Source organism: Oppia nitens, unplaced genomic scaffold (assembly GCF_028296485.1).
Source record: "Oppia nitens isolate AA-2021 unplaced genomic scaffold, nextdenovo-longstitch-racon4-pilon3 scaffold6_pilon_pilon_pilon, whole genome shotgun sequence".
In the NCBI taxonomy this organism is placed as follows: domain Eukaryota; kingdom Metazoa; phylum Arthropoda; class Arachnida; order Sarcoptiformes; family Oppiidae; genus Oppia; species Oppia nitens.
Genome location: NW_026533250.1, coordinates 4,797,501 through 4,814,862, shown reverse-complemented (window position 1 = coordinate 4,814,862; position 17,362 = coordinate 4,797,501). Strand labels below are relative to the sequence as shown.

General features: G+C 37.4%; 1 protein-coding gene across 1 annotated transcript; it reads left to right on the top strand.

The window, feature by feature from the left end:
* Window positions 1-1,214: 1,214 nt before the first annotated feature.
* LOC128962756 (metalloendopeptidase OMA1, mitochondrial-like) lies at window positions 1,215-2,454 on the top strand. Its single transcript, XM_054309157.1, has 2 exons — window positions 1,215-1,907; window positions 2,005-2,454. Exons 1-2 carry the CDS (start codon window positions 1,365-1,367, stop codon window positions 2,452-2,454), a joined length of 993 nt encoding a protein of 330 aa, XP_054165132.1. The 5' UTR covers window positions 1,215-1,364.
* Window positions 2,455-17,362: the final 14,908 nt, after the last annotated feature.

The following is a 17,362-nucleotide window of genomic DNA, read 5'->3' as shown; positions in this document are numbered from 1 at the left end:
GGCGGCGGTGGCCAATCGGGATCAAAATAATACTTACCGAACTGACTACTTGCGGCAATGCTGGCCATCTGTAACAATGCCAGACATATGGGTTCAACTATGTCTCCATCGCTGTGTTCATCCCATTGGACGTCGTGTACGAAATAGGCTGCAATAGTTGCGCAAAGCCAGCCGGCAAAATATCTGGGCACCAGTAGGTCTTCGGGTCGCCACTGGTATCTTATATGGAGATTCGGGTGTTCGAGCGGTTGGCCACACTGGCCACACGGATTCGGTGCCGTACTTATTGGTGTCAGTATGGCCAAGTTTGTACAGTGTTCGTGATAACCAGGTTGACACCTACAGGGCTGTATCAACGGATTGCTAGCAGCACCCGACCGGTGACATATAGGACATATCGGTACCACCACTGAGTCTATTACTGGCTGAATGACAGCACCGGCATTAGATCTCACTAACTGCTTTTCATCATTACTTTCCTCCCCTTTTTCTTCCTCCTCCTCCTCTATCACCGGTAAGTTTGGATTCCATGCCCGTCCTCTGCCACTCATCTTATTTTAGACATAATAGTAATTATATATATATATATTCCTTAAAAATTAAATTTTATAACAAAAAAATCATTAATTGTTATTTTTATTTAAACATATTGTAAGGTAATAAAGATTAAATAATAAAATAATTTTCCGAACAAATCTATATTATAAACAGCCAGTAGAAAATTATTTGCCCCAAACCCATCCCCACCCATCCAACCACTTCCTAACCTCACACCCACCCAAACTAACCGTAACTAAATAATAATTAAGTAATAAAACTAACATTTTTTATATGTATAACTGCATAAAATACAATACTTTTTGCTGGCTGTCTATAATCTAGATTTAAGCCTAATTTTCAACTAATTGATGAAGTAATTGATGATAATGATAATTGGTTATTTTTACTAATAATAATTAAAAAATCTAATTAGTAATAAATTTAGTTAAAAAAAATTTTTACAATAAAATAAAATCGCGCGAAATAACTAAGATTTAAATATGATTTTTTTGTGGTAATATAACTTTTTTTAAAAAAAATAATTTAGACATTAAATTAATAAAATTATTATAATCATCAAAATATCAATAAAAAATAAAAGATATTGAATGAATTTTATTAATAGAAATATATCAATATTGACTATTAGATTAGCAAAACAAAACCAATCAGTAAAATGTTCACAATTATCATTATTTAATAGAAATAGTCTAAAACAAACTAATTGGGCGACAAATACATGCATACAATTGCCCACAACTACTACTACTACTACTGGTAGGACCTACTACTCGACAACTGTTAATTTATTGTTGTTGAGTCAAATGGCACCGTTGGTTGGCCTGGTTGGCGGTCGACTGGCTAATAGATATTGGCAGATTGACAGTGTAGGGTTCAAGTATATCATCGGTCGCAATAGACTTCTGGTCGCATCATTGACGGCCGCTTTGTTAGCCACTCTGTACGCCATATCCGAACGCTATGGCAACAAAACACCGGTCACTGGCCGTCAACGGCATGTAGTGTTCGACAATAAGACCTACGAAGAGATCAGTCAATTGCTGTTTAAAGTGTTGACCAACGCCTACAAAGACAAGATCTTATCAGTCAATCATAAATATAGCAAACGGGTGAAGGAAATAGTTGGCCAACTATTGGAGTCAAACAAAGAGTTTGCCGAAATACGGGAAAAAGATTGGTCTGTTTATGTGATCGACGATAGAAACATACGCAAYGCTTTTGTGCTGCCGTCGGGACAGATATTTGTCTACACGGGTCTTATCAAACTGTGCGATAATGATCACCAATTGGGTACCGTTTTGGCGCATGAGTTGTCCCACGCGCTGTTAGGTCACGGCAATGAAGTGGTAAGTAATTATATGTCTACTGTATATATATATTAGTAATGATTACATAAAACCCAAAATTTTTTGAAACTTTTTTGTTTTGTTTTGTTTATTACAGTTAACTCAAGAGGTTTTGACTGATTTGTTTCAAACTATAGCAACGTTTGTGTTTTGGCTGCGTTTWCGACCGTTGCGGGCATTGATGGCCACTGTTGTCTGTTCGGTGATAGTGAAGACCAGTCTATTGCTGCCCCGTCGGCGGCTCATTGAAGCTGAGGCCGACTTAATTGGACTGATTTTGTCGGCAAAAACGTGTTACGACGTGCGCGAGGGCAGCGCTTTCTGGATGAAAATGGCTGAACTCGAGCGACAAAAGTGGTCAAACATGTTTTCTACACACCCGTCTAGTGCCGCCCGATCGGAGATAATGGACACTTATATGGATGTTATGATTGCACTAATGAAAGATTGCAATTGTCCTGAATTGTCGGCCAGTGATCCGCGAAATCGTGTCAAACGAAAGGTTTCGCCAGTCGGCCGAACAGTGTTTCCAAAGATTGATAAATAAAATACATATTTATTTAACAAAATGTATTTTTGAATTATTCATTAAAATCCAATAGAAGTTAATCGGGGTTTTTCATAGTTTTAGTTAAAACAAATAGAATTAATTAAAAACAATCTAACAATTTTTACCTACCTTTCCTACATCACACACATACACACCCCTTCCTAATCCTCCCAACAACCCATCCAACCTACCATAGATATAAAGTAATGTTTTTTATAATATAAATCTCATGCAGTTTTAATCTATATTTTTAAAACCCGCGTGAAAACCGATGGGAGAGAGAGAGAGAAAGAGAGAGAGAGAGAGAGAGAGAGACAGAGAGAGAGAGAGAGAGAGAGAGAGAGAGAGAGAGAGAGAGAGAGAGAGAGAGAGACTGTTTAAAGATCTAATGTCATTGTTATTGAAAATTTTTCAACAAAAAAAATTATTTTTACAAAAAATAAAAGAAAAAAAAATTTAGGAAAACATTTAGATCTAATCGATCGATCGAAAAGACAAAAACTATCACCACTTGATTTCGGACAGACAGACAACAAAAACAAAACAAAAAAAACAAGACATGGATAACGATGAGTTGATGGAGGAATTGGCTGACGTCAATGATAGCATACCAGAAGATTATGTATATCTAGAAGCTAATGAAAACATTGCCCATCCGTTTGTCAACTATCGCACTTTACAGGCACAGGTAGTAACCATTGCCGACGTACAGATCCAAGTTCAAGCCGTTCATATGTCTGGCCAGCACATCAGAAACGTAAGAGTGGATGGCATGCGATACGGTATCCAACGGGTTGGAAATGATGCTTTAGTCGACAATTTGGCCGTCGCAAAACGTGTGGTCGGTCCACTTCGTCGACAATGGCGTTCAATACACTCGTACGGATACTCGGGCAATGGCGGCCCGCAGGTAACAACCGTAAATCGACCAGGAGGGGAACTACTATATTTGTTAGACGAAACAACAGCCAGTTGTATCAAACAGTCAGTAATAACCACTAATCACCACCAAATCCATACAATTGCCCATCAGCTCAGTCTTATCGGTATTACAATCTATAATCTCAATCAAAACAATCCCAATCAGGTCAGCAATCAAGTCAAACGAAGTTTCTTTAAGATGATGTATGTATTGAACGATCTAATGAATGTATTAAACGATTTGGATTATATCTTCAAAGCGGCTGTTGTTCACAATCCGCGTGTATTAGCCAATGAAGGTCTACCGCCAGTAATAGTCCAGACACTTGAAGATCCTGTAGTGCCGTTTATGTTGGAAGGCGTCAATATGGAGACTCTGAATTATTTAGCTAATTTCCGCAACGAGATAGTCAATCACCCGAACAACATATTTGGTAGGGATTGGCAGCATATATTAGACAATGACTTTGCCGTAATGGAGCACTCGATACCATTGGTGAATGGCCAGTATCAGGTACGGTTGGATTACAATAATCAACCAATCAATTTGTTTGACGTACAGGTATTCAATGAAGTGGACCGCACCCGACTCACATCGGAAAGGTTTACACACATCGACTTGAATCAGAATATCGCTAATATACCCTATTATCTAAAATTTGTGAATATAGCACCGGGATTCTTGGCCTATCGTGAAGATGCGGACAATCCGGGCCATTTGATACCAGTCTACAGTCACGGTACGCACGGTTCACACGAGATAATCGGTTGCAATGGTTGGCAAGCAATGACATTACAGTTTCAGAATATAGCTGACTATGAAGAGCGCCTGTGGTTTGTGACCCGTGTTATGGGCGCAGAACTGACCCAATGGTTTGATCAGTGGGAAGTCATGCCAATCTATAGATATTATATGGTCGAGTTGGCCCGTTTCACGGCCCATCTCTTTGAAATGCAACGGTTTTCCTACTATTTGAATGATGTCAATGTGCAACAAGAGGTCAGAAATATTTTAGAAGACCATAGAAATTGGTTTAACCAAACCAGAGACCAGTTGTTGGCAAAGTATTCAGCACTGTTGGTGTTGGAAAAACTTCACCGACACAGCATACTGGTTCCCAACCCACCTGACGACAAAAATGTTCAGGATCAACTGAGATGTCTGGACGCGTGGCCACAAAATGTACCGCTTGGTCCTCCAATAGCACCGCAACATATACCGCCTGGAATAGGAAGAGGGAGAGGTAGAGGAAGAGGTAGAGGTAGAGGAAGAGGAAGAGGAAGAGGAGCTCAACAACCACAAGAACCACAAGAACCACAAGAACCTAGTGATGGTGGAAGTGATAATCAAGTAGGATCTTCACCTTCTAGTGCTGGAACTGGCAAACGCATTGCTGACACTAGTGATGGTGCGGGACGTGACAAACGACATAAAAATTAGTGCTAATTCAGTGGTTATGTCATTGAGAAAATATAATAGGATTTACATTAGATATGTGACACAAGTGTTGACAACAAAAATAAAAAGTACTTAAAAACACAAATAACAAGAGATTGTTGTTGTTGTTGCTGTAGGGTGTGGTATGTGTGAGGTTAGGTTAATGGTGTATAAGAGCCATGATATGTTTGATTCATGACTTATAATATAATTAAATTAAAATTGAAACTTATTTAACGTGAAATATATTAATAGTTTAATCAATGCATTTAATACATTGTTATATTATAGGCGAAAACAATGTTAAAAACGAAACCCTCTCTCTATTATGTAAGCGAAGCCAAAATTTTTCAATAAAATTAAAAAATAACGAAAAAAATAATAATAATTTACGCAAACATTTAGACATCTACTCTATTACCAGAAGATTTCAGATACACAACAACAACAACAATAATAAAGAGAGAGAGAGAGAGAGAGAGAGAGAGAGAGAGAGAGAGAGAGAGAGAGAGAGATACTGTTTAAAGATCTAATTTCATTGTTATTGAAAAAATTTTCAAAAATTAAAGAAAAAAATTTAGGAAAACATTTATTCTAATCGATCCAAAAGACAAAAACTATCACCACTTGATTTCTGACAGACAGACAACAAAAACAAAACAAAAAAAACAAGACATGAATAACAATGAATTGATGGCGGAATTGGTTGACATCGACCAGAGACTACCAATATATTATGTATATCTAGAAGCTAATGAAAACATTGCCCATCCGTTTGTCAACTATCGCACTTTACAGGCACAGGTAGTAACAATTGCCGACGAACACATCCAAGTTCCAGCCGTTCAAATGTCTGGCCAACACATCAGACACGTACGAGTGGATGGCATGCGATACGGTATCCAACGGGTCGGAAATGAGGCTATTGTCGACAATTTGGCCGTCGCAAGACGTGTGATCGGTCTACCTGGTCGACCATGGCGTTCAATACACTCGTACGGATACTCGGGCAATGGCGGTCCGCATGCAAAAACTGTAAATGAAAATGAACGGGAACTACTGTTTTTGGTAGATGAGAGAACAGCCGATGCCATCAAACAGTCAGTAATTACCACTAATTACCATCAACTTCATACGATTGCCCATCAGCTCAGTCATATCGGTATTACAATCTATAATCTTTATCCTAATATTGCAGACTTCCATGTGATCAGACAGAGTTTCTTTACGTCGATGTTTATATTGATTAGACTAATGGATGAACTAATCAGATTGGATGTCATATTCAAGTCGGCTATTGTTCACAATCCGCGTGTATTTGCCAATCAAGATCTACCGCCAGTTATAGTCGATGTACTGGAAGTTCCTGAAGTACCGCATATGATGCCCGGAATCAATTTAAATTCAATGGATTTTTTTGGTGACTTACGCAACATGATTGGCAATCATCCGAACAACATATTAGAATGGATTGGCAGCATATATTAGACAATGATTTTGCCGTAATGGACCACTCGATACCATTGGTGAATGGCCAGCATCAGGTACGGTTGGATTACAATAATCAACCAATCAATTTGTTTGACGTACAGGTATTCAATGAAGTGGACCGCACCCGACTCACATCGGAAAGGTTTACACACATCGACTTGAATCAGAACATCGCTAATATACCCTATTATCTAAGATTAGTGAATAATGCACCGGGATTCTTGGTCTATCGTGACGATGTGAACAATCCGGGCCATTTGATACCGGTCTACAGTCACGGTACGCACGGTTCGCACGAGATAATCGGTTGCAATGGTTGGCAAGCAATGACATTACAGTTTGACAATATAGCCTACAATGAACAGCGCCTGTGGTTTGTGACCCGTGCTATGGGCGCACAACTGACCCAATGGTTTGATGAATGGAAAATTATGACAGCCTATAGATTATTGTTTGTCGAGTTTGTCCGTTTCTCGAGTAATCTCATTGAAATGAAACGTTTTACCCCCACTTTGAATGAAGACATACGACAAGGGATCAGAAATGATTTAGAAGACCACAGAAATTGGTTAAACGAAACCAGAGACCAGTTGTTGGCAAAGTATTCAGCACTGTTGGTATTGGAAAAACTTCACCGACACAGCATACTGGTGCCCAATCCACCTGACGACGGAAATGTTCAGGATCAACTGAGATGTCTGGACGCGTGGCCACAAAATGTACCGCTTGGTCCTCCAATCGAACCGCAAGATTTACCGCTTGGAAGAGGTAGAGGTAGAGGAAGAGGAGCTCAACAACCACAACAACATATTGGTGGTGGAGGTGGTGCTGGAAACGGTAGTCAAGCTGGATCTTCAGCTACCAGTTCAACAAGCAATGTCCGAAATAGTAGTCGTATTACTACGGATGGCAAACGTAATATTGCAGACACTAGTGATGGTGCGGGACGTGACAAACGACGTAAGAATTAAGTATAAATTCAGTTGTTATGTCATAATCAGGAAAGATCCAGAAGAATGTTGAACACAGACATAAATAAGTGTTGATAAACACAAAATAAAAAGTAGACATAAAAAACAACTAACAACTTATCGGCAAATTATATATATATATAACAAAAGATTTGTTAAATTAGTTTTTTTCTAATTATATAGTATTTTAGGGCTTAATCTGTTTGGGGTATCGATTTCAAGAGAGAGAGAGAGAGAGAGAGAGAGAGAGAGAGAGATAAAAATCATTTAAAAATTAATATTATTGTTGTAAAAAAATTAATTGAATTTTAAAAAAAATTAATTGAATTTAAAAATAATAATAATTTGCACATATATTTAGTAGACTATAAGATAAAAAAAAACTATGACCAATAGCCTGAACAGCTAACAACAAAAACAGAGACAACAAAACAAAACAAAAAAAGATTAGAAATATGGACATCAATCAGATGAATAATAATTTGGATGAAATCAATCAGTTCATACCAATTGGACTCGTTATGGTTGATAATGATGACGACCATCGACCGTTTGTCGACTTTGACAATCTACAGGCACAGGTAGTATCGATTGCCGGCCAACAGATCAATGCCAATCAAATTCAAATGTCTGGTCATCACATACGATACGCACGGGTCGAAGGCATGCAATACGGTATCCAAAGAGTTCAATTGGGAGATAATGTCGACCATTTAGCAGTCGGAAAACCTGTGGCCGGACCGCCTGGTCGACCCTGGCGTACAATTCATACGTACGGATTCAATGGCAATGGCGGTCCACAGGCGATGTCAGTTGAGGAAAATGGACAACAACTACTGTTTATGATGAATGAGACAACAGTTCAGGCCATCAGAGAGTTATTATATACCGATCAGAGTTTACATAACTGTATGAGAGCTGCCATTTCGCTCAGTGGACTGGGAATCACTATATTTGATCTCAATATTCACAACAATGCCCACCTGAATGAGGTAAAAAACCGGGTAATTGAATCGATGCTAGACCTAGACTATGTGATACCGGCACTAACTAATATGGAGTATATTTTCCAACGGACTGTAGTTCACAATCCACGGGTATTTGTCAACCAACAGGTGCCGGTGCCGCCAATAGAAATGGATCCATTGCCAGAACCAGATGTCGCGAATGCAATGCACGTCAATTTGGAAACTATGAATATCTTTCAGGAGATACGAAACAATTTAGCTAACGATCCGAACAATCTGTTTGTAACCGATTGGCATCAGATATTGACCGATGATTTTGCCGTATTGGAGCACTCGATAACACTTAATGAGGGCATACATGAGGTAGAGTTAGATTACGGTAATCACAACCTGTTTAACGATCACAACCTGTTTGACGTACATGTGATCAATGATGTACACAATAATCGTATACGACTGGAATCGTTTCGGTTTACATACGCCAATTTGCCTCCAGACATTTTGCACGTACCCTACTATCTGATTGGTGAGGACGGGGCACCAGGACTGTTGGTCTATCGTGACGATACTGATACTCCGGACGATTTGATACCGGTCTACAGTCACGGTACGCACGGCGCACATCCGGATATCGGTTGTAATGGCTGGCAGGCAATGACCTTAGAGTTACACGTAGCTGACAATGAAGAACGTGTATGGTTTATGACACGTGCTATGGCCGCACAACTGTGCCAGTGGTTTGAAGAATGGGAAGTCTTGCTAACCTATCGACTCTGGATTAGAGATTTGGCCCGTTTTGCGGCCCTTCTACTTCAGATGCAAWGGTTTGCTAACGATTTAGTGGGAAATATTGCACAACAAATCAGAGATGAATTGGCAGATCACAGAAATTGGTTGATCCAAACCAGACAACAGGTTTACTTAAAGTATATGACACTCATGACATTGGAAAAACTTTACCGACACAGTATACTGGTGCCCGACAGACCAGCTGCAGGTCATGTCGATCAGTTGACATGTCTGGACGCGTGGCCACAGAATGTACCGTTTGGTCCTCCACTTGAAGAGCATTTGCTGCCGCGTGCAAGAGGACGTCCCAGAGCTCCACAACAACAACAACAAAATGTTGGCGGTGGTAGGGGTAGGGGTGTCAATGGTAATCAAATACGCTTTCCAGCTCCCAGTGCAATAACAACAACAGGAAGTGCCCGAAAAACAAGTAGTAATATAACGGATGGTAAACGCCGTGCAAATACTAGTGACGCTGAAAGACGTAACAAACGACTCAATAATTAGTCCATCAAATTACAGATGTCATCAATTCAGAGGTTTCATAGAAATGTCACACAAGTATAGACAACAACAACAGCAAAGGTAACAATAAAATGTTAGGTTTTATTAATTAAAAAATCAATTGACTAAAAAAAATATTTTGTATAGAAATTGTGCTTTTTTCTAATAGAAATTATTAATATTTATTAGCTTATTGTATGATCGGGGGGTTTCTCATTAGGTTTTTCATAGTGTTTGATAGCGCTTGTATCTAATCAATTGCTACCTCCCCTCCCCCAAGTGAAAATTAGCCAAAATAATTATATATAAAAAAAGTTTATATTAATTTTAGACAATTTAAAAAAATAATAAATAAACATTTTTTAAATACAGGTTTTAAATAAATAATATACAATACTGTAATATATTCAGATGAGATATGAGATATTATTGCTATTATGTTTTTACAATTAAAAAATGGGTCAAAAATTATTTTTTTAATGGGTTGTCCAGTCTAACCCTCTCGTTTGAGATATGAATTTAAAATAGCAATAATAATGTTATTGTTGGGTAAAAAATTTTCACAAAACAATATTAATTTCAATATTTTAGCATTAAATACGAACAGTTGATTACAAAGACAGGGCTAAAAAAAGTTCAAAATTATGGACGTCAATCAGATACAGATTATGTTGGCTAACCTGGATATGGCTCTCATACCATTAGCAGTGATAGTAATAGTTGATGAACAATTATTTAACATTGACAATATACAGGCACAGGTACTAAGCATTGCCGGACAGCAGATCAATACCACTCCCATACAAGTATCTGGTCATCACATACGATATACACGGTTCGAAGGCATGCAATACGGTGTCCAACGAGTATTGTATAACGATTTTACGGACGATTTGGCATTAGGTAAACGTGCGACCGGTCCGCCTGGTCGACCCTGGCGTTCAATTCATTCGTACGGATACAATGGCAATTGTGGTCCACAGGCGACGAACATAAACCATGATGGTCATCGGTACATACTGTTTCTAGACGAGACTCAGGCTCAGGCCATCAGAGATTCATTATATACGAATCAAGTGGTCAATGAATGCGTAACGGCTGTCCATTATCTTAGTCAACTGGGACTTATGATCTACGACGGCAATGCTCACCATCAGGCCATGAATCAGGTAAAGGACAGGTACTATGAGATGTTCAACAAACTTGACTTTGTTATACAGAGATTAAATACTTTAGAGTATATGTATCAACGGTCAATAGTTCATAATCCGCGTGCATTTCAGTTTCAGCCGCCGGTGCTATATATAGAAGCATTGCCACATAACGTACCGCCAGTATTACCGATAAATATGGATACTATGGATAGATTTCTGGAGATACGTAACCGAATTATGAACGATCCGAACAATCTGTTTGGTCTGGACTGGCGTCAAGTGATGATCAATGACTTTGGCTTATTGAACCATTCAATACCAGTGGTAGAGGGTGTATATGAGGTAGATATAGATTATGGTAATCATGGCGATCACAACCAGTTTGACGTAGTTGTTACCAATGAAGGCCCTAACCGCATACGACTGCAATCGATTCGGTTTTCGTACGCCAATTTGCCTCCAGACTTTTTGAACGTACCGTACTATCTGATTGGTGAGGAAGGAGCRCCAGGACTGTTGGTCTATCGTGACGATACGGATAGTCCGGGCGATTTGATACCKGTCTACAGTCACGGTATGCACGGCGCACATCCGGATATAGGTTGTAATGGTTGGCAGGCAATGACATTGCAATTTCACGATGTAGATAACAATCAACCGCGCCTATGGTTTGTGACCCGTGCTATGGGCGCACAGCTGTGCCAGTGGTTTGAAGAATGGGATGTAATGGCAGTCTATAGAGAATGGTTTATCGCTTTGGCCCGTTTCGCGGCCTATCTCTTTGAAATGCAACGATTTGCCAACAATTTGGAGGGAGATATTCAACAACAAATCAGAAATCAATTGGCAGAACATAGGAATTGGTTGAATGAAACCAGAAATCAATTGTTTGCAAAGTATTCATTACTGTCGGTATTGGAAAAACTTTACCGACACAGTGTACTGGTGCCCAATAGACCACAAGGAGGTCACAATGATCTACTGACATGTCTAGACGCGTGGCCACAGGATCTACGACTTGGTCCTCCTATTCCACCTAATCTATTACCGCGTGGAAGAGGACGTCCCAGAGTTCGTTAGCAAACAACTCAAGTATTTGTTCATTAGATATCAAATATAAGTGTAGACAACAAATATTTTTAACAGAAACACAAAATCAATACAACAACAATAGGTAAACAAAAAAATTTAGTATATCTTGTTTTTTTTTTGATTAAATTAATTAATTTGGTTAATACATTTTGAAAATTAAGAATTTATATCTTTATTTTAATTATTTTTAATTATATTATTAATTTGATGGTTCAATAATTATTATGCATAAAATTATTACTATTACATCAAATGTTTTTTTTAAAGTTGAACTTAAGTTTAGGTTTATCTTTAAAAAAAATATGTAGAAAAAATTCGTACGGTTATTGTGGTAATAGCTGTCCGCAAGCGATGACCCTAAACTCAGAGAGACAACAACCACAACATCTGTATTTTATAGACCAGACAACAGCTCAGGCCATCAGAGCCATCCATTATATACGAATCAAGTGGTAAATGAATGCATACTAACTGCCCATTTTTTTTAGTCATCTGGCAATCATAATCTATGACCACAATGATCAACACTAAGGCCATGAATCAGTTAAAGCAACGGTATATTGAATTGATGGGCAAACTTGACTATCTTATACCAACAATAATTAATTTAGAGACACTATTCAGACGGTCAGATAGTTCACACAATCCACGGTGTCATCAATTCAGAGGATTCATAGATTCATAGGAATGTCACACAAGTATAGATAACAACAACAACAACAACAAAGGTAACAATAAACAGTTAGGTTTTATTCATTAAAAATCAATTGACTAAAAAAAATTTTTATTTTAAAAAATGTTTTTTACAAATAGAAATTATTAATATTTATTAGCTATTGTATGATCGGGGGGTTTCTCATCAGGTTTTTCATAGTGTTTGATAGCGCTTGTATCTAATCAATTGCTACCTCCCCTCCCCCAAGTGAAAATTAGCCAAAATAATTACTTAGTATATATTAAAAAAGTTTATATTAATTTTAGACAATTTAAAAAAATAATAAATAAACATTTTTTAAATACAGGTTTTAAATAAATAATATACAGTACTGTAATATATTCAGATGAGATATGAGATATTATTGCTATTATGTTTTTACAATTAAAAAATAGGTCAAAAAATCATTTTTTTAATGAGTTGTCCAGTCTAACCCTCTCGTTTGAGATATGAATTTAAAATAGCAATAATAATGTTATTGTTGGGTAAAAAATTTTCACAAAACAATATTAATTTCAATTTTTTAGCATTAAATACGAATTTTAAAAAAAAAACTAACGCCTAAAACCTGGAACAGTTGATTACAAAGACAGGGCTAAAAAAAAGTTAAAAAAAAATGGACGTCAATCAGATACAGATTGTTGGCTAACCTGGATATGGCTCTCATACCATTAGCAGTGATAATGATAGAAGATGACCATTTTTTAGTTTTGAAAATATACAGCCACAGGAACTAACAATTGCCGGCCAACAGATCAATACCACTCCCATACAACTATCTGGTCATCACATACGATACACACAGATCGAAGACATGCAATACGGTGTATAAATAGTAATGAATAACGATTTTCAAGAGGGTTTGGCATTAAGTAAACGTGTGGCCGATATACCGGGTCGTCCGTGGCGTTCAATTCATTCGTACGGATTCAATGGCAATAGCGGTCCACAGGCGATGACCATACACCACGAGGATCTACTGTTTGCACTGTTTCTGATGGACGAGACTCAGGCTCAGGCTATCAGAGATTCATTATATACGAATCAAGTGGTCAATGAATGCGTAACGGCTATCCATTATCTTAGTCAACTGGGACTCATGATCTACGACGTCAATGCTCACCATCAGGCCATGAATCAGGTAAAGGACAGGTACTATGAGATGCTCAACAAACTTGAATATGCTATACGAAGATTAAATAATTTAGAGTATATGTATCAACGGTCAATAGTTCACAATCCGCGTGCAATTGCCGATCAACAGCTTGAGCCGCCGCTGCCAACATTAGATCCATTGCCACATAACTTACCGCCAGTATTGCCGATCAATATGGATACAATGGACAGGTTAATGGAGATACGTAACCAAATAATGAACGATCCGAACAATCTGTTTGGTCTGAATTGGCGCCAAATGATGATCAATGACTTTGGCGTATTGAACCATTCAATACCAGTGGTAGAGGGTGTATATGAGGTAGATATAGATTACGGTAATCATGGCGATCACAACCAGTTTGACGTAGTTGTCACCAATGAAGGGCCTAACCGTATACGACTGCAATCGATTCGGTTTTCGTACGCCAATTTGCCTCCAAACAATTTGAACGTACCGTACTATCTGATTGGTGAGGAAGGGGCACCAGGACTGCTGGTCTATCGTAACGATACGGATAGTCCGGGCGATTTGATACCTGTCTACAGTCACGGTATACACGGCGCACATCCGGTTATAGGTTGTAATGGTTGGCAGGCAATGACATTGCAATTTCACGATGTAGATAACAATCAACCGCGCCTATGGTTTGTGACCCGTGCTATGGGCGCACAGCTGTGCCAGTGGTTTGAAGAATGGGATGTAATGGCAGTCTATAGAGAATGGTTTATCGCTTTGGCCCGTTTCGCGGCCTATCTCTTTGAAATGCAACGATTTGCCAACTATTTGGAGGGAGATATTCAACAACAAATCAGAAATCAATTGGCAGAACATAGGAATTGGTTGAATGAAACCAGAAATCAATTGTTTTCAAAGTATTCATTACTGTCGGTATTGGAAAAACTTTACCGACACAGTGTACTGGTGCCCGATAGACCACAAGGAGGTCACAATGATCTACTGACATGTCTGGACGCGTGGCCACAGGATATACAGCTTTATCCTTGAATTCCACTTAATCTATTACCGCGAGGAAGAGTACGTCCCAGAGCTCGATAGCATTTGTTCATTAGATATCAGACACAAGTGTAGACAACAAAGATTATTAACAAACAAAATCAATACAACAACAACAAGTAAACAATAAATTTTAGTATATCTTGTTTTTTGGTTTAATTAATTAATTAATTAATTTGGTTAATACATTGAAAATTAAGAATTTATATTTAAATTTTTCATTATATTATTGATTTGATGGTTCAATAATTATTAGGTATAACATTGGGAGGGAGGAGGGGAGAGAATGTATTAAAGTCAAGAGATGGGCAGTTACCGGGGGGGGGGACTGTAACCTATTTTGATTGGGGTGGGGGTGGAAGTAGGAAGTTTAAAAAAGTTTAAGTCTCCCTATCGCACCCCACCCCTCCCCCATCCCATGGCTTATATCATTGTAGACTACTATACTGTAGTATTAATACATATAGACTCATACTATTGGCTTATATGTCTATCAATGAGAGAAATCAATGTATTTAAAAATAATTTTTTTTTTTAAATAAAGTTTGAATCATAGATAGATGTATGAAATCAAAGTGTCCAACAAAAATATAATAATGTATTAACAATACAATTGAATTGCATTATAATTTTGCAATTGTTTATTACTATTACATTACATGTTTTTTTAGTTGAACTTAGTTTAGGTTTATCTAAAAAAAAAAAATATTTAGGGTTTGTAATGGTTCCCAAAAAGAGAAAAGTTCCCAAATAAAATTCCTACAATTTTATCCGAAAATATGTAATTAATAAATTTATTCATATTTTATATTAACATTGTAACCATTAATTATATGTAATCGAAATTATGATTTTTTTAAAATTTGTTTTATCCAACAATAATTAGATTAATGAGTTAACTATCAAATCATATTAATTTAGACAAAAAGATTGGTTATATATTAAAAAACAAAAATATTTTTTAAATATAAGTTTTAAATCTATATATATATATATAAAGTAATATTTTTTAAGTAATATTTAAGATAAACTATGTTTTTTTTTACTGACAAAACCAATAAAATAAAAATGAGTGGTCCAGTACTAGCCAATCAATTGAGATATCATTTTAAAGTGTTTAATAATGTTAGTGTTGGGTAAAATTTTTTTCATTTTTTGAGAAAATGTAAATTTCTATATTTTAGCAGTTTATAAGACAATATTAAAACCACAAAAAAACTAAATCGCCTAAAACCTGGATCAGTTGATTAGATAGTTACAGAGTTTTTACAAAAAAAATATGGATATCAATCATCTACTGAATGTATTGGCTAACATGGATATGCAGCGCATACCTCTAGCAGTCGTGACGATATTAAATGAAGCCAATCATCGACCGTTTGTCAACTTTGACAATCTACAGGCACAGGTATTAACGATTGCCGGCCAACAGATCAATACCACTGCCATACAAATGTCTGGTCATAACATACGATACACACGGGTCGAAGGCATGCAATACGGTTGCCAACGAGTACTGCATCACAATATTGGAGCCCATTTGGCATTAGGTAAACGTGCGGCCGGTATACCGGGTCGTCCGTGGCGTTCAATTCATTCGTACGGTTATTGTGGTAATGGCGGCCCGCAGGCGATGACCCTAAACGCTGAGGGACAACAACCACAACATCTGTATTTTATAGACGAAACAACAGCTCAGGCCATMAGAGATTCATTATATACGAATCAAGTGGTAAATGAATGCATAATAACTGCCCATTCTCTTAGTCATCTGGCAATCATAATCTATGGCCACATTGGTCAACATCAGGCCATGAATCAGCTAAAGCAACGGTATATTGAATTGATGCGCAAACTTATCTATGTTATACCAACACTAATTAATTTAGAGACACTATTCAGACGGTCGATAGTTCACAATCCACGTGTTTTTGGAGGTAAATATTCAACAACAGATCAGAAATCAATTGGCAGAACATAGGAATTGGTTGAATGAAACTAGAAATCGATTGTTTGCAAAATATTCATTATTGTCGGTATTGGAAAAACTTTACCGACACAGTGTACTGGTGCCCGATAGACCACAAGGAGGTCACGATGATCTACTGACATGTCTGGACGCGTGGCCACAGGATCTACCGCTTGGTCCTCCACTTGAACCGAATCAGTTACCGCGTGGAAGAGGACGTCCCAGAGCTCCGTAACAAACGACTCGAAGTATTTGTTCATTAGATATCAGACACAAGTGTAGACAACAAAGATTATTAACATAAAAAATCAATACAACAATAACAGGTAAATAACAAATTTTATTAATAAACAAAAAATATCTTTTTAACTGAAAGTTAGATTGACTACAAGTTTAAGCTTTTTTTAATGTTATAATTATAGTCAAAGTTATACGATTAAAGTTTAACAATCAAACAGTTCAACGATCAAAGTTATACTTTTTGTATATTAATGTTTTTATAATTAATTGTATATAAGTTTTGGTTTTTTCCTAATGGTATTGAATTAATTTGTATTATAATTTTGCTATTAATGAGTAAACATTTTGTATATTTTTGAGGAAAGCCTTAGTTTAGTTGTTTGCCAAGTATTTTGTACCGTTTATTGTGTGCGTGTTTGGGTACCGACGGTTGGGTTACCGGTCGGCCAGACCTCAGTTTTTCCCCCAATTTAACTGTTT